The sequence below is a fragment of the Xiphophorus couchianus genome, chromosome 7 (genome assembly GCF_001444195.1).
Source record: "Xiphophorus couchianus chromosome 7, X_couchianus-1.0, whole genome shotgun sequence".
Classification (NCBI taxonomy): Eukaryota; Metazoa; Chordata; class Actinopteri; order Cyprinodontiformes; family Poeciliidae; genus Xiphophorus; species Xiphophorus couchianus.
This window is the reverse complement of record NC_040234.1, coordinates 35,437,920-35,455,945: the sequence shown is the minus strand read 5'-3', so window position 1 is coordinate 35,455,945 and position 18,026 is coordinate 35,437,920. Positions and strand designations below refer to the sequence as shown.

At 41.3% G+C, this 18,026-nt stretch overlaps 1 protein-coding gene across 13 annotated transcripts in view; it reads left to right on the top strand.

Annotated features, from left to right (window-relative positions):
* The window catches only part of obsl1b (obscurin like cytoskeletal adaptor 1b), a 49,697-nt gene that overhangs the window by 9,265 nt on the left and 22,406 nt on the right, over window positions 1-18,026 (top strand). For 2 of the 13 annotated variants that reach the window (XM_028022919.1, XM_028022918.1), the window contains 19 exons: window positions 1,216-1,476; window positions 1,566-1,877; window positions 1,955-2,221; window positions 3,167-3,442; window positions 4,428-4,703; window positions 4,946-5,221; window positions 5,516-5,791; window positions 6,077-6,343; window positions 6,479-6,742; window positions 6,837-6,911; window positions 7,562-8,599; window positions 9,025-9,309; window positions 11,768-12,043; window positions 12,683-12,961; window positions 13,125-13,400; window positions 14,312-14,587; window positions 15,923-16,159; window positions 17,381-17,656; window positions 17,735-18,007. In XM_028022919.1, coding sequence (XP_027878720.1) covers window positions 1,216-1,476; window positions 1,566-1,877; window positions 1,955-2,221; window positions 3,167-3,442; window positions 4,428-4,703; window positions 4,946-5,221; window positions 5,516-5,791; window positions 6,077-6,343; window positions 6,479-6,742; window positions 6,837-6,911; window positions 7,562-8,599; window positions 9,025-9,309; window positions 11,768-12,043; window positions 12,683-12,961; window positions 13,125-13,400; window positions 14,312-14,587; window positions 15,923-16,159; window positions 17,381-17,656; window positions 17,735-18,007 — 5,766 coding nt within the window. The remainder of the gene's footprint in view (window positions 1-1,215; window positions 1,477-1,565; window positions 1,878-1,954; window positions 2,222-3,166; window positions 3,443-4,427; window positions 4,704-4,945; window positions 5,222-5,515; window positions 5,792-6,076; window positions 6,344-6,478; window positions 6,743-6,836; window positions 6,912-7,561; window positions 8,600-9,024; window positions 9,310-11,767; window positions 12,044-12,682; window positions 12,962-13,124; window positions 13,401-14,311; window positions 14,588-15,922; window positions 16,160-17,380; window positions 17,657-17,734; window positions 18,008-18,026) is intronic. The other 11 variants (XM_028022920.1, XM_028022922.1, XM_028022925.1 and 8 more) reach the window with 11 other exon arrangements.

Here is an 18,026-nt window from a genome sequence, read left to right as displayed (position 1 = left end):
TCTATATGACACAATATCTCATCTTGGTAATTACAAGATTTGCGTAGCTAAACAGCTTTTTCTCAAGCATTCAGTGGACATAAAGTTATAATCTCTTTATGTCAAAGTGGAGTTATGATGCATATAGAAATGATCCAAGTGCTTTAAAAAACATCCAGCTGTTTTCTGGCAACAAGTTATTTGTTTTTTGTTGCCTGGAAAACAAGCCCTTTCACAAACTTTCCAAATTTAACGTCACATATTAGTAGGCACTACCCAGAACCCTGAACCCAAGCAGAGCTAGTCAGCTAGTTTTACTGCCGTACAATGGCTGCTGGAAAAGACAAATGTTTTGTTGTTGACTTACCATTCAAAAATCGCTTTGACTAAAGTCAAAGATGTACAGTTGTACAATTACGCATCTATTTGAAAAATTTTTTTGTTTATAAAATAAAGGAGTAAATTTTGAGATGCATAAAAGTGACAGAAGCCCTAGAACAGCTCATTCTGAAAGGACCTAAAATGGACAGAACTGGTGAAATATCATCATCTGTGAAAGATTTTCTGCAGAAAAAATCTATCAACCATGTTTTAACCATGTCAGCTCGTAGACGTATCCTGGCTTGTTTAAACTGAAGCATAACACGAAGCTGCCCTTTGAGTAGAAATGGTTTTCCAAGGTACTTATGAAACCAAGTGGCTTCGTTATCAACCAATGGCATTCCAGTAGAATACAGTGCTCTCTACGGTATATATATATATATATATATATATATATATATATATATATATATATATATATATACTCTGAAGCTATATACTGTAGCTTCAGAGTTTGTTTAAGTCCAGAATTTCCCAATAATTTCCAACAGATAAATCCCATAAGACAGGTATAATGTCGGTAAATCACCTGGTTTGGGAAGATTGGTTTGGAGATGCTAGCACCTTCACCTTTTGGCACCCAAATCTTTAGTAGAATATTCCAGAATGTGATTAGTTTTAAGCTCTACAGAGGATTTACAGTTCAGTTGTTTATGCCACCAAAGCAGATTTACGTAAATCCAAAGAAACCAGACTAGAAAGAAACACCTGGAATATTTATTATCTGAAATGTTTTGCTCTTCTCAGGGAATGCCTGGGAGTCTCTGGAGAGTATCACTGTGCAGAGGGATACCTTGGTGTCGCTTCTTCATTCCCAGATGGCTGTTTGTTTGATAAAACGTATTTTTCTTGCAGGTACAATTTTGCGAAAGCTTCCAAGGAAAGTGGATGTGTTGGAAGGTGAAAATGCCGCCTTTTGTGTTGAAGTGGAAAAAGAAGAGATGGACATACATTGGTACAAAGATGGCATTGAGCTGCGTGAAACGCATCAGACCATCCTGAAGTCCTTTGGTCGAACTCACATCCTGGTTTTTGTCAACACGATGCCCCAAGACTCTGGCCTTGTGACCTTCCTCGTTGGCCGGTCCAAGACTTCATCTCAGTTAAGAGTGAAAGGTTTGTTCCAGTACTTACTGCATTAAGCTTTGAAAAGCCCAACATTTACCAGCTTTATGGTTTATAAAACCTTACTGTTTTGTTTCTAGCGGCCCGACATTGTCCTCCAAGTTGTCCGGTAGGAGTTCAGATCAACACGGAGCGCGCCAACGCCGCTCTCCTCTCGTGGGTTTCCGCTCCGGATTCTCGGAAGAACCCTCCGTCTGGTTATGTGCTTGAGCGACAAGAAGTAGGCACTGGTTCACAGGAGTGGCTGCAGTGTCTGACCACTGACTCTGCAACCTCAGTGGAGATCCTTGGTGACAGTGTCCCATGTGAAGCAGATTATCGCTTTCGCATTTGTAGTGTAAATAAATACGGAAAAAGCAACAATGTTGAGTTCCCCAGAACTGTTCATTTAGGTAATCCAGCTACAACAACCAACCCTTCTTTCACTGATTGTTAAAAAGTGTTGTAATAAAGTCATTTTTGTTTGCAGTTCCTGTCGCCAGAATTCAAGCTCCTTTACAGGACGCCTTGGTGCCAGAGGGACAAGATGCTCTTTTCACCATCGAGCTTTCTGCTTCGGTGATTGGTACGTGGTTCCTAAATGGTACTCAGCTTCAAGACGATGAGCGTTATTCCCTCCGCCGGTCAAGGACACACCAGTCTCTTCGTATCCGAGGAGTACGCGATACAGACAACGGAGCGGAGATTACATTCATTGCCTATGGCATCCGAGATTCTGCCGCTCTGTACATTCAAGGTATGCATAATTTATTTTATAACCTTATAACTTTAAAGACTGTGGTAAGACTTCACAGAGGCCAAAAGATAACCTGGAAATGATAGTTAATGAGAGATTGAAGGAACAGGCCTGACGGGTATTTGAAAATTCAAAAAAGGTTACATTTAAGAGACAGTAAATTCAAAGAGTGAGATTCGAGGGATGGGGTATATTTCAGGAGAATTTGACTCTTCTACACTCAGTTCAATTGGCAGTACTGCAACATTTGTTTTATTTCCAGCTGCTGTGGTTCTTTCTCTCTGCTCTGAGTCAAACCAATAAACCCTTTGAGCAACTTGTTGCCCTCCTCGCCTGTGGGGGCGCTGCACCTAGAACCACTGAAGGAAACGATGCAAAAACCTCTGAAGACACTGAGCACAACTTCCTTCAAAATGTAAACAAAAATCAAGTGGCATCAGATTTTAGTAGATTTCTTCTTTTGCCTTTTACAAAAGATCACGAGCCATTTCTCCCGCTAACACTAGGCTAGTGGTTATATTTACCCAGAATGCCCTGTGCTGTAGTCCACTTCCTGCTTTTGGAGCAGTCACCAGTCTGCTTGGTGTTGACTTATGAATTCAAACGGCACCAGAGTTCACTTCAGCAGAACTGAAACCAAGGTTTGTAGGCAGACCAGAGTTTGGTTTTTTGGTTGCCATCAGAGTTCGATTAGCATTCACACAACTCCAAACGAACCAAACTTTCTAGACAAACAAACTACAATTCGATTATAGCGGACTAAACAGGGCTGGTGTGAATGCGCCAGTAAAAACCATGACATATGTGGAAATGTAAAGGAACAACAACAGGAAGAGCATTATAGAGGCTTTCAGAACTGGAACAATCTAAGAATAAAGAGGAAATGAATTAATTTACATGTAAACAGTTGGTAATAACAGAAATGTGTTTTCCTGAAATCTACAGCTCCACTTGTGAAATTTTCACATCTGTCTGAAATGGATCGAAACAAGTTTGTGGAAGTTGGCAACCCCATTGTGCTCTACTGTGAGCTCTCTGATCCTGCTGCTCCGGTGCACTGGTACAAGAACGGCGTCGAGTTACAATCTATAGAAGGTCTTCACATTCAGTCCGAGGGAACAATGAGACGAATTGTCATCCAGTCTGCAGACTTCTCGCATTCAGGAGTCTACTGCTGTGATGCCATTGACGATGTAATCAGGTTCAACGTGGAAGTCGAGGGTAAGAGGCTGTAATTTCTGTTGAGATGTCTTTTATAAAATCTAAATTTTTTGTGCCATTTTTACAACCTACTGTTTCTTTCTTATATACTCTTATATAACATATAGACTCCTTGCATGTTATTGTTTACTTCTGGAAATCACAAACACCCGCAGAACGCTGGAGGGCAAAAACACGATTCTTTTACTTGCTATCCAATTAATTAATTGAAGCCTGGGGATGTAGGTATTATTGATTTACTGCAGGACGCCACAGCAAAGGAAACCCATTGAAGAATAACTCAAAACCTCTTTTTCTCACTCTGCGTTGTCTACACGACACGCTGACTCTTTGACATAGCAACTGTTGACAACACAAGTACATGTTTCAGGATTCAACACCAAAAAACACTCAAACAATTCCCACACACAGAACAGAGCATTCAGTGCGTTACATTTTTATGTTTATTTTACGATTATTAGTAAGTGATGTCTGTGGTAGGTTAGCTGCCGCTGCTATTAGCTAAGCTAACACGGTAGATTAGCTCATTTAAACATCTGTTCTATGGATGATCTGTCAGTGTTGATGTTTTAGGTCGCCTTTTTTAAAAGTGTTTAACTGAAACGAAACACAGAATTCTGCAACACACCTACGTGTTAAGGTTGTCAAAGTCAGGCTAGCATAACTGAACTACGTACCTCCTTTTCAATTTTTTTTTTCTTAAAATTGAGGGAGAGGGAATTTTGACAATGACGTGACAACTTGTTGGTAATTAGTAGCAAAGCACTGCATCCCTTTTTCTTTTACATATAACTCGCAGCGTTAAGATTTAGCGTACCATGTAGATAACCTAATAGCTAAAACCAATGCTACTCATTGTTAGCTAGCAGTTCTTTGCCCTCCAGCAGGGAGATAGGGGTGGGATCTTGTGTAAGGGGTTTATAGAAACAAGATATCCTTTTCTAAAGCTTCCACAACCCAACCGATTATGTCTCAATCTCCATAGCTCCACCTGTGAGGTTTTCCGCAATTCCAGATGCTGAAAGGAGCAAAAGCATCCAAGCAGGCGGGCCGTTTGTTTTACAGTGTGAGCTCTCAGATCCCTCTGCTCAAGTCTACTGGTACAAAGATGGATCAAAGCTCCACCCTCAAACCGGAGTCGATGTTAAAGCTGAAGGCTTATGGAGAAAACTGGTCGTCCATTCAGCAGAAGTCGCTCACTCCGGCTTGTACTGCTGCAAGACAAAGGGCGACGCCGTCACCTTCAGTGTGGAGATCACAGGTGATTCCTTGATCCTCAACATGTGAAACATTAACAAGCTCCTTTTCAGCAAAGCAACTAACTCTTATGATACTGTTGTGTGTTGTCTGATGTTTTACTCTTCTTGCCATTGAATGTGCAGCAACATTTTATCCTTCAGCCTGTTAGCAATTAAGCTGTCTGGAATTAGATTATAAATAATAACCTAAATGGCTAACATGAGGTTGACTGAAGGTTGTCATAAATTTTAAACATATCTGTAGCTCCACCTATGAAGTTCTCAGCTATTCCTGAGGATATGAAGATCAAGTTGATCGAAGCTGGCAGCCCTATAGTTCTCCAGTGTGTGGTGTCGGATCCTGAGGCCCAGGTTTGCTGGTTCAAGGAAGAAATGAAGCTCATTTCCAGCTCTGGATTAGAAATCCATTCAGTGGGCAACACAAGAACCTTAGTTATTCAGTCGGCAGAGGTGTCTCACTCTGGTGTATACAGATGCGCCACTGACGATGATACCGTGGAATTTCAAGTGGAGATCAAAGGTGACTTTTCACTTCCTTTCTTAAGTGTTGATATCGTAACCACCACCTCCTCTCTCAGGGTGCCACTAACTATCCCTGCTTAAGAACTATGTGGTTTGATGGCTGCTTCATTCGCACAACCGAACAGAAATGTTAACGATTGTTTATTGTCACTTGCTGTGTAACTGCTGTGGCTTTTTCTCAACTCAAAGTCTCCAAAGCTCTTTTTATCTTCTGCACAGTAGCTATCTGTTTGAAAGGTGTGTGTTTCCACAGCCTTGGGTTTATTTAGTTGTCCTGAATTCCCAATGATAGCTCTACCTGTGACATACTCTCCTATCTTTGACGCTGAGAGAGGCGGGTCCCTTGAAGTGGGCAGTCCTTTGAAGGTGGAATGTGAGGTTGCAGCCTCCACTGTCCCGGTCTGCTGGAATAAAGATGGTAAAAAGCTCGACCCGCAAAAGGGTTGGGGTATACAAAGTAATGGCACGCCGCCGGGACCCGTTATCCCACCCCCTGAGCTTTTGCCCTCAGGGCAATACTGCTGCCAAACCACTGAGGCCACTGTCCACGTCTCTGTGGATGATAAAGGTGATATATTTTTTTTACAGTTGTTTCACTATTACAGCAAATCCTAAAGCTTCATAGACAGTAGACATGACTAACATTTATATGCATTTCTGTACCTGTTTATGTGATGCTGTGTCTAAAGGTGTGTGTCCGAAAGGTGTTGTAAAATAATCTCTACTTACAGAATGAAGATTTGTGTTTAGTATGTAAAAGCAAAGCTGTTTTTCATTGAGTTTTAGATTTGATAGATTCGTCCAAAGCTCAGCCTTTCTTCAGTCCAGTTATATTTTGAATCACTATCTTTAGCTCCAACATTGCCGCCCTACCGGGAGGTTGGAGGGTTGCAGACACTCGAAGCAACCCGTCCAATTGAACCAGTTGGTGAAAGCTCAGACCCTGCAGGCCAGGTGTCATGGCCAAGAGATTCACAAACCTATTCAAGCAGACAATTTGGTTTTGAAATGGGAGACATCAAGGAGACCCTTGTTATTGAACCAACTCATCCTTCAAACACTGGAGCATACTATTGTGCAACAGCAGATGATGTGGCCAAATTAATAGTAGTAAATCAAGGTGATTTTTCTCATTTGCAAATGTTATATATATGCATATGTAGTTCCAATTCTCTGTATGCATCTTTGAAAGACTGTCTTTAGGTAGAAATAAGGACGGTATGCACTGAACTTATTCCCTAATGATTGTTTGTAGTGTCCCCTCCAACATATGTACTTGACCCTGACGAGAAGCCAAGGCCAACCGAAGAGCAATATCCAATTGTTCAGCAATTTGAGATTTCAGATCCCATTGCTAAAGCTTGCTGGTACAAAGACGGAACCCAGATTTATCCTAAAAGAGAACCCGGCACCGAAGAGCACAGCCAGATCTTGGCCCTTGTGCCCCAACACTTGTCTGACGATGGCGGGTTCGGCTGTGACGCGTCTGATGGCGTGCCATTAAGAGAGGACGTGAAAGGTGGTGTCTCTGTACATTTAAGACTCAAGAATTTAGTTACATGCGTGAAGCTTTCACCCACCTCATTGTTTTCTCTTTGGCTTTGTCCGAACAGCAGAGCAGTGTCACTCGCGTGACCTGGTTGGTGAGGTAGCTGATGCATCAGCCCAATACTCTGTGGAAGTCAAAGGTGATTTGATCTTTTAAAATCAGTCATCCATGTTAATCCAGCCCATAAATGCCACTAACCTGAGCTAGCAGTATTTCACTGCTAGCTCAGTCATGTGAGCCATCTGTAAATCTTTTTTCCTTTAGAAAACAGCTTTTTATCACACTTTCATCCCTGATATTAGCTCATTTTACTGATATTTTCGGCTCTTAATCAAAGACGTGTTTTTGTGTAGATGTGTAGTTGCTTTTCTTACTAATCTCTGTGTTGTGTTTGTCACTTCATTCTTCATTTTAACAGTCATCTTTGCTTACAACTTGCAACTCTTAAAGTCCATCTGTTGTCCTATTCATCTCAAGATCCTGTCATTCACATTGCTGCCCTGAACCTCTGCCTGTTGCAATGACAACGAAGTCTTTCCCTATGAGAACTAAATAATTCCCTTTTTTAGGTTTAAAGGGATTAGTATTGATGGCATGACAGGAGGCATTGTAAGGGAGACATGTTGTTTACTTTAAGACCAATCCTGGTCGATCTTCTTGATTGTCTTTGCAATGGATTATCCCATAACTTCATGCTAACCCCCACTGCTGTAAAATATGTTGTGAGAAGAAATAATGAGAACACCAACAACTGAAAACCTTTCTCTGTGTACACCACAATGCTTATAGCTACATCGCCAAGGCTCTCTTCTGGCCAAGAAAGGAACAAGTCTACGGAAGAGGCTTATTCTGACCAAGATACCCAGACGTCCCCACAATGCAATTCTGGCACCTTCACCGGAAATGGGGGAGATGAAGTTCACGTTGAGTATTCACCAACCTCTCAGCCAACATATGGATTCACATCTCACTGCAGCACCATGAAATCCCACTTTAGGCCAATACAAACTGAATTGAACTTGGAGGATCCTGTCCCGTCAATGCAGATAAACCACTTTGAAAAGAAAATAACCAATCAACTAAAGCCAGGTAACCTCCATAAGACTATAAAAACCTTGACGGGGAGAGCATCAAACACCATACAGGCTTCAACAGACCAACCTGACAAGTTTTGTGCAGCCTTAGAAACTGGTCCTCATCAGCAGGAGGAATGGTTTGAGCTCTTAAAAGGTTCAACTGTAACACCAGAGGAGGGCTCAAAATCCACACAGACAACTACTGTCCAGTCAGACTATGGGTCCATACAAATACCAGCTGCTCTTCCTGAAAAGCTCCTAGATCGCGCGCCGTCTGGGAACGTCCTCTTTTTAAGGCCAAACGACTGTTTAAGGACATCAACTCACCAGCCAGAGGAGCTAAACCGAGCCAAACAGTCATCAGTTGCATTGTCAGAGGATTTGTTATCCTCAGGTTTGTGTCCAAATAACGAGGCAGAAGTTTTCCAATCTGAACATCTTACGTCAAATACATTTGCCAAATTGGACAAATTTAATTACACTGGACAGACTGTATCCAACCTTCCAGAGTTGCTATGTCTGTCAATTAAGGAAAAAACGGTCCAACAAAATCATCACGAGAACCTGGAGCCCGCAGAGGACCAAACGGACCAGTCAAACCACCGTGGAGAAAGTTCTACCATTTGCTTTCCAGACCTTTATGACTTCAAGAAGACATCGACACAATCCCAGTCAGAGAGGAATTATCTGTCAAGAACACATGACAGTGACTGGAGTGACAATGTCACTGCTAATAAGGTGGCTGTTGAAGGTGATTTCAATGGTTAGCATTAAACCAGCAATAGATGGACACAATGTTGACATTGTGTAAGCCCAAGATTGCTTTTTGCAATCTTTGACATTTTGAAAACTTTGCATTTACTTACCTGACTTTGTCTATACTAAAACTTTAGTAGTTAAATACTCTGAGCTCAGGTGATCTAGAGGAAATTATAGAAACAAAGAAAAGAATATACATTTAAGTTATAAAACCTAACTCTAAATGGCTAGCTAAAGTCTAACCAAAGAAATGTTCTGTTTCAATGACTAATATCGATGAACGTATCTTTGAATTTTCTTTAACGTCAGAATATTTTTGGCAAGACTAATTTTTGAACCTTTGCTCTTGAAACATTGTAACAAATACTTTGTTATAGTCATTATAGTGATGACACTCTCTCTTGATGTTACCTCAAGCATCCCCAACTCTGCCAGTGAGAATCAAAACTCTTCAAGAGGCTGAAAGGAACAAGGCTGTTGAAGTTGGTGAACCCATTGAGCTACGATGTGAGATATCAGATCCCAACGCTCCAGTAACTTGGGTTAAGGATGGAGTAAAACTATCTGAAGAATCTGGGCAAAACCTGCTCACAGAGGGCTCCGTGAGAACGCTGGCTTTCCAATCCGCGATGCCGTCTCATGCAGGAATTTACATCTGCAAGACATCACATGATGCAGTGCAGTTTTATGTGGATGTGAAAGGTGATCATTCATTTATTATGCAAATTTGAATGAGAGAACATAAAATTTTTTCTTAATTTGTTCCTGAGGGGCTGCACAGTGGCACAGTTGGTAGCACTGTTGCCTTGCAGCAAGAAGGTCCTGGGTTCGATTCCTGGCCGGGGTCTTTCTGCATGGAGTTTGCATGTTCTCCCTGTGCATGCGTGGGTTCTCTCCGGGTACTCCGGCTTCCTCCCACGGTCCAAAAACATGACTGTTAGGTTAATTGGTTTCTCTAAATTCTCCTTAGGGGTGTGTGTGTGTGTGAATGGTTGTTTGTCCTGTATGTCTTTGTGTTGCCCTGCGACAGACTGGCGACCTGTCCAGGGTGTACCCCGCCTCCTGCCTGGAACGTAGCTGGAGAGGCACCGGCAACCCTCCCGACCCCATTAGGGACAAAGGGTGAACAGAAAATGGATGGATGGATGGATTGTTCCTGAGAGCTTTTGTTATCTGTAAAATTATACAAATATGGCACATAATACGAACTGAAAAACCAAGCTTCGTTCAGTCTGGAACAGACACACCAACCTGTAACAGAAATATTATTCTGAACCAGATGAATTGTTTAGCAGTGACTATTAGAGAAAACACAGTGGATCCCTGCCTATTTGCGGTTCAGTATTTGGCAACGTAATTCCATTTGCAAAGATTTTCTGTGGGGCGTATCTTAGAGATTTCAAAGAAAATAGAGCTTTGGAAGCTGAAATACCTCGACACAAAGCTAGTTGGCACACTATCGGCTGGTGTTTGCCAAGCAGACAATCTAGGAGTCGCATTCATTTTCCTTGGCATTGATTGTCTAAACCCACAAGAACGAAGATAAGGAAGATCGTGGGCGGTAGCGTCTGCAGTAGCACCAAGATGGCCTCCATTATGTGTATTATCACATTTTAACATGTATTTGGTGCCTGAAGCATTAAAATAGGCCAATACAAGCACTTCTAGAGAGGTGCTCAAGTATTCAGTGAGAATACTTGAGGGGGTTAGGTTGTAGTTCCTTACCACGGCGAATATTTGGGGTCCACTGGCTTAAACCTTTTCCTAAATCACTGTTCCTGACTTTTACAAGCTTGCTGTCTGCTTACTACAGTGTTTCTCAGTTCCGGTCCTCAGGAAACACTTTCCCTGCATGTTTCAGATGTGTCTCTTTGCCACAACACCTGATCCAAATAACTGCATGACCTCCTCTGCGTGCCATCAAGTCCTGCAGAAGCCTGTTAATCTGAGTGAAGTCAGAAGGGAAATACCTAAAACATGCAGGGCAGAGAACCTGGAGGACTAGAATTGAGAAACACGTGTCCAACAAAAAGGTTACTAATATTAATTAAAAAGATTTCCGGGTGTACATTATAATTTACATTACATATCAGTCAAAACAGCTGAACAGTTTAGTGAAAGTTTGATGATAATGTAGCTCATTAGGTAATATCATGTAATTATCAGAGGAATAATCAGAAAATTGCCTGACAGTAATCTCAGTATATTAATCCATTCATCGTTTTGTATTTGTTTTCATGTTGTTGTTCTAATTCAGTGCCAGAATACAATGATCTCAAGTAGAGACAACTCTGTAAGATACCATTTCTTGTGACACATTAACACATTTCTGTCACTTTTTAAAGCAAACTTTTACTCCCAAATTATTGGCTATGTCCTTCCAATCATAATGTCTTAAGTCCAGTTCAGTACATATCTAATCTGATGTCAGACGGTCCAGATGCTGCCAGACTACAACATTTCTGCCTCTCTTGATTGCCCAGATGTCGACACAAAGTTCTGCACCCAAATAAGAATATTTGTAACTTTAGGGCAAGGAGGCATGCTTGGCGGTGTGCTGTGTCAAAGCACCCAGGGATTTCTAATAATTTAAAAGCCTCTCTGGACCTTGATGGAGTCAACAAGCATGACCGGGAGGAACTGCCTCACTGATCTAAGTCTGAGCAGTGGGTTCAGAGATGAGCGTTGGTCCTAAGGGTGAGGATTGCTCAATCTTAGGCATAACAATCACAGTTTACATCAGTAGAGTGTTTTAAAAGGAGCTGCTTATTCTGCACACCTTCTGGCCCTGGGACATCTGGTTGGGATGCTTTTCAGGTGCCTGATTGGAGGTTTTCTGGTCATATCATGCTAGCAGGAGACCTTTGGGCAGACCAGGAATAAGATGGAGGGATGAAACATTTCATCTGGCCTGCCAGGGAAACGGATGTTACCTCCATTACCTGACATGAAAAGTCAGTGGAAAAGATGGATGAATGTCAGCTAATTTGATAAAGACATGATATTACCCTACTGTTTTGTTAGTAGTTACCAGTTTATGAGATTATTACTTTTAGTTTGATATAATGCACTACACATGTTGATGGTAAAGGTGAATCTTGTCATTCAATCAGATCAGTGCACCTTATTGACTAATTTTATTCTACATTCAATCCTGTAGCTCCTCCTCTGACATTTGCAGCTTTATCTGAGGCTGACCAGAAAATGACAGTAGTAGCTGGCTCTCCCATAGCGCTGCGGTGCGCGCTGTCAGACCCCTCTGGACAAGTCAGTTGGTACAAGGATGGAAGAAAGCTCCTAGCTCAAAGTGGAGTAGCCATCCAGTCACAGGGAAATCTGAGAAGTCTGGTTGTGCCATCCGCTGAGCGAGTTCATACTGGTGTGTACCGGTGCGAGTCAAAGGATGATGACATCCAGTTCTCTGTGGAAGTAAAAGGTGACGCACAAAACACCTGACAGTGCTTCTAGTGTCTTGCAAAGCACTAACACTGAGTGCTTATCTTAACGGAGTTTTATCACTTAACATAAAATTGTTTTAATATTTTGCTTCTTTAATACACAAAGGAAGATTCCCTCACATTGTTTGGTCCCTGTTACATCCAATCACAGTGATATTTCCAAATTAAATACCTTCAAAACCTTAACACAATAATTCAAGAGCTTTACTTTCCTAATATCTCTGCCGTTCTCCTTACAGTTTCTGAGTATGAATATCTGCTGTATTAAAGAGGTTGCATTTCTTGTTTCTTATTCTTTGACATACTAAACACATGGAAGAAAACGGTAAGCATAAAACATGTTCTTGTTTGCAACTTGCTATCTCTGTTGTGAACGAAGTGTGACGTTGGAGATGTCACGTTCTTGGTTTTTCTCTTCTAGACACTCTGGTTTTTGTCTTTCTGTTGAATATTTGTTATGTCCAATATGCTTTGTGACATATGTTTGTCTTGTGCTAGCTGTGTCGATAAACTTAAGATAAAGTCTAGTGTTTCAAAAGTTCTTGTATTACTTCAATAAGTTGCATTAATTAAGTTGAATATTTACTCTTTCCTTTTGGAATATCCCAAAACTGTAGGACTACCTGTGAAGTTCTCAAAGCTGCAAGAGAAGGACAGGAACAGATCCATCGAAGAGGGAAAACCTCTTGCCCTTTCCTGTGAACTTTCTCATGATCCCTTGGCTCATGTCGACTGGTACAAAGACGGGATGAAACTTGGGTCTTGGGACAAAGTGGAAATTAAATCAGATGGTCTGACAAGGACCTTAATCATCCCATCAGCTGAAAGCATTCATGCTGGTATCTATGAATGCTCGACATCAGAGGACAGCATTATCTTTAAAGTGGACGTAAAAGGTGATTGCTTATTGATGTGTCTGTGAAGGGATTGCTTAGTCTGCATGGTGCAAGTGTACTTTGCCTCAAATGGTCTTGAAAGAGTGACTGGCTGAAATGAGTGCTTTGTCTGCTGTTTGTGAATTCATCCCTTGTTTATGCCTTTGTCATTCTCCTCTTGTAGGCCAATCACCAAGGATTATGGCAACCCCATTTTCAGAAAAATACAAACTGATTAGAATTGGTTCTCCAATATTCCTGCAGTGTGAGGTGTCAGACCCTGCTGCTCAGGTTTCCTGGTTTAAAGACGAGGTGGAGCTTTTCTCCAAAACAGGCCTTGATATGAAAAGAGACGGCACCCTGAGGAAGTTAATCATTCACTCAGCGAAGGTCTCTGATTCTGGCCTCTACAGCTGTAGTCTCGCCGATGAGGCCGTGACCTTTCACGTGGATATTGAAGGTGACTTTCTGGAACTTATTTCTAACACATCTATCGTAATAATAATCAGTTTGGGAAAGTCACATCTTTGCACAAGTTGAAACTAATCAAGTCCATCAATAAAGTGACAAACTTTGCAAACACTTAAGGCTTGCACATACTTTATCCGAAGTGCCACAATCGGCTCTCATTGACGTAGATGTAAACTCTGTCAAACTATTTCGGCAGAGTTCTGCATGAAGTGTTGCAGGATTGGTCAGAAGCTCAGACACCAATCAGCAATGTCCATATTTCCCTTCAGCTCCTTCACTTCCACTATCCGGTTTCTGTCTCTGCAGAAGACACGAATACCTTTAAGGAACATTTATCAGATGCGGTTTTATGTACCAGGATTTCCCCTGGTGTATTATAAGTCTGGCGGGCCACAAGGCGTTACTTGATCCCCCACCAGGCTAAGTTTGTTTGGTTATTCTAAACAGAGTTTTTTGTACACCACTAACAGTGACAGTAAAGACGATTGGAGCCAGGTTTATAGCTGATGCTGGCCGTCATTCCACTATTTCCAAAATTATCATCCCTGCTCATGCATCTCCAAATTTTCGAAACTTTTAACATTTTCAATATAAAAACTTGGTGGGTTGCTGGTGAATTGACCATCCCACCAGGTTTTCTGTGGGAAACCTTGTATATTTGCACAAATCCTAACTAAATATCAGTGCAAACCGTCAAAGGGATGTAAAGTTTGCAGAAGTGAGAGGGTTGTTCCCCAAGTGGATCAATGAAAAGAATGTGCGAATACAAACGTCCCGTTACCACGTCGACCGTTCAGCTTCGGATGAAGTATGGCAGACTCTTAAGGCAAACCAAAATATGAACCACACAACTTTAAAATAAAAACTATGTAAGCTTAACAAATCTCATAATATCCACAGCTACTCCTGTGAGGCTCTCAAAGCTACCAGAGGTTGCAAGAAGCAAATTTGTAGAAGCAGGCTGCCCAGTTCAGCTGCAGTGTGAAGCCTCAGAGACAGCTGCTCAAGTTCACCGGCATAGAGACGGAGAACGGCTTCTGGAAACCAGTGAATATAAAATCCAAACCAGTGAAAAACTGAGGGAACTGGTGATTCAATCAGCAGAAGTCAGGCACTCTGGGTTGTACAGCTGTGAGGCCACAGATAACCATATTCAATTCAAGGTGGATGTTGCAGGTGATCTAAGTATTTTGAGCTTTGTGAGAGTAACTAACTCTTAATTCTTCCCTGACCTTTAGGCAAAATGAAGTTACAACTCTCATAACCTGCACTAATGATTAATAATCCATGTCAAAATAAAAGTAATTGACCATGATGAAGTATTTAAAGCTTCAGTGGTTTGCTGCTCAATGTGATCCCACTTACCAAAAATAGACGCTGCTTCTTTCAGGGCAGCTGAGTAAGTAAGTATATAATCACCTTGTGAGAACAAATACACACAAGTTAAAATTCATTGTTGGCTTTTCAAATTGTTTCAAACAGTTTTTCTATTTGAACGTACGAGTGGACTTTCTGTCAACGATGAGTCAAAGATCAACTGGGCAGAGACACGTCCAGCCCTTTAAATGTCTTCTGCCTTCTCTCTTTAAAACTGCAAATCAAAAATACATTAAATCAAAACGTGATGCTTTTATTTTGAAAAGCCCTTACTTTTGGAGGTGAAATCTGATTTCCTCCCTGATCTCTATATGAAGTCCTCCTGCAGTGCAGATTTAGCCGACGTCACTCGCTCATGTCTCTCCATTTGATTTGAAGAAGATAATGGAAATAAAATTTCAGTTTTCAGTGCAGCGGCTCGTATTTAGGTGCTCAAATGTTTCTAAAAAACTTAATATTTTCATAATCAAATATATGGGAAAAACTGTTTAGACAATTGTACAACAATTGACCATAAAATTGCGCACATTGAAAGAACTATAATAATCTTGCTAAATGGAAACACGATTTAGAAAAATGTAAGTTTTTTGATCAAAAGTTTTTGTGCTGGTTGTTTTTCAGCCGTATCAAAATAAATAAATAAGCTTTTTTCGCTTTTATTCATGTGAGATTTTCAAATTAACTTCTTATTTAATGTAAACACCGTAATTGCGAAATTGTGTTTTTTCGAATACAGACAAAGTTTTGCGCACATTTGTAATGGAAACTCAGATACGTACAATTGCTCACGCTGTCCTTTGGGAAATGAATTGCTGACGCCTCTGCTGAAGGTCTTTCTGGGTTTTTAACGTTAAAAGGATTTCATGGCCTTTAACGTTGGTCTTGCTGCTTTAGACTTTAGCTTATTTTAAATAAATCTGCTGTTTCACAGGCAGAAAGATAAGCACTAACATGTTTGTGAGAATCTGACTCACTTTGGACTGGCTCCAATAACCTTTTAACCTCTCAGCCAACCTTGTTGTGTTTCCTGATACACATTGACCTTAGTTAGCCCAGCACTGCACCACCGGTCTGACTGCTGTCTGGTTGTTGCTCAGTGAACATAAAGTCCTGTACCGTGGGTTTGATTCTCAGCTGTTTCAGAGGCTGAGAGGAGCGAATCTGTTGAGGCAGGAAACCTGATCAGAGTGCATGGTGAGATCTCAGACCCCGCAGTCCAAACCTGCTGGTATGAGGACGGGATACAGTCGAGCTTAGAGGTCCAGTCAAAGCCCGATGAGGGAGCTCTGGTTATGGAGTCGTCCCTGTCATCATGCTCTGTGGTGTATGAATGTAAGGCTGATGACGGTGATAAAGATTTCAAGCTGAAAGGTGATATGCTCAGCTTTATCTTGGCAAGTTATTTTCACTCTTCAGTTGTGTTGACAACGCTAAGCCCCGCCTCCTGACATCTTCACGGCCTTTAATATGTAAGAAAGCAAATCATGATCATTCTCATTTACACCATAACAGATTTTATTCTGACGCCATTAAAGCTGCAGTATGTAACTTTCATCAAACATTTATTTATTTACATATTTGTTGAACCTGTCGCTAAACTATGATATTGTCATTTTGAGACCATTTTTAAGAGTAATATTGGTGAAAAGTAATAATATAAGATGAATAAACTTTAAATTCTAGTGAACATTTAACACAGGAACTGGAAGACATTTTAGATATCCAACATAAACAAATCAACAGAAATAGCAAATAAAATGAATTATGAAATCTTTGTAAAGAAAATTATCCTTCAAAATAAGGTTTAGTAGAGACCAAAACAGCCGACTGAAGACTTTTATCATCCAGTTTTTGATAGAAAAACGATAAATCAATGCCAATGGAGATTATTGAGGTCGTTTTAATTGATCAATTGATTTATTGTTTTTTGCTACATGACTGGGTGTGAGACAGATAATCTGTGTAAAAATCAAGCTCCTTTTTGTTTTCCCAGTGCTAACTAGAAATGACCAATCAGAGCAAAGAGGCGGGGCTTAGTGTTGTCCATCACCCTCTGTATAGCTCTCTGCTACGCTGCTGCTAGCATAGCATGTCGTGAATGCTAAGGCTAGTTAGCATAGCCACTGATGATGGATAATCTGTTTTATGTTTTATATGTTGTATGAGAACTCTGCAGTTCATCCCCACTATAACTAGAGATAGCGTTGAGTTTGATTGACAACGCTAAGCCCCGCCTCCTGGCTCTGATTGGACGTTTTTAGTGCATTTCTTCAGACAGCAATAACTCAGGGAAATTGATCTTTTCACAGATTTTCTATCTCATAAACTGAAACAACAAGGTGACATGAATAAATATGTTAAAAAAAACATTTTCTTTATAAAAGTTACATACTGCGGCTTCAACGCTCGTAGAAATATCCACGACCTTTAATGTTTTCACCCGCCTTCTTACACCAACGCATTGCTTCTGGTTTCGGTTTGTAGAGGAATATTAACTCTGATCCTCACACTGTGTGCTGTGAGTCTGAATTTGCTGAAGAAAAGCTGCTGAATTTCCGATGGTCACTGAACTTTTCTGACTGTTTCTCACAGCGCCGCCCGTAACGTTCACCGACATCCCAGAGAAGGACCTTTTCCGAACCGCTGTGGAGCAACAGCAGCTTATTCTGTCGTGTGAAGTTTCAAGAACTGATGGCGTGGTCCAGTGGTACAAAGACGGAACCGAAATACAACCGAGCATTAATGTATCAATGGAGGCCGAGGGCGCCAAGAGAAATCTGATTATAAATTCAGCCAAACTGTCTGACACCGGCGCATACACATGCCGCACAGGAGACAACATTTTAATATTTAAGGTCAACATAAGAGGTAATAAATCACCTTTCAGGAAACACATTCCCAGGAAACGTAAATCTGATGTGTTTTTATTTCACTTTTCATCCCCAGAGCCTCCTGTGATGATAGTTTACCCCAAAGAGGACGTCCACCTGGACCGCCACGTCCCTGAGGAAATCATCCTGAGCTGCGAACTGTCCCGACCCAACGGAGCCGTCGGCTGGTTCAAGGACGGCCAGAAGCTGCAGGAGAGTGAGAACATCAAGCTCAAGTACGAGGGTCCGTACAGACGACTGAAGATCCTCTCCAGCAGAGTCGAAGATTCTGGCGAATACGTCTGCGACACGGCCGACGATTCCATATTCTTCCATCTTAACATTACGGGTAAATTTTCTGATTCTGC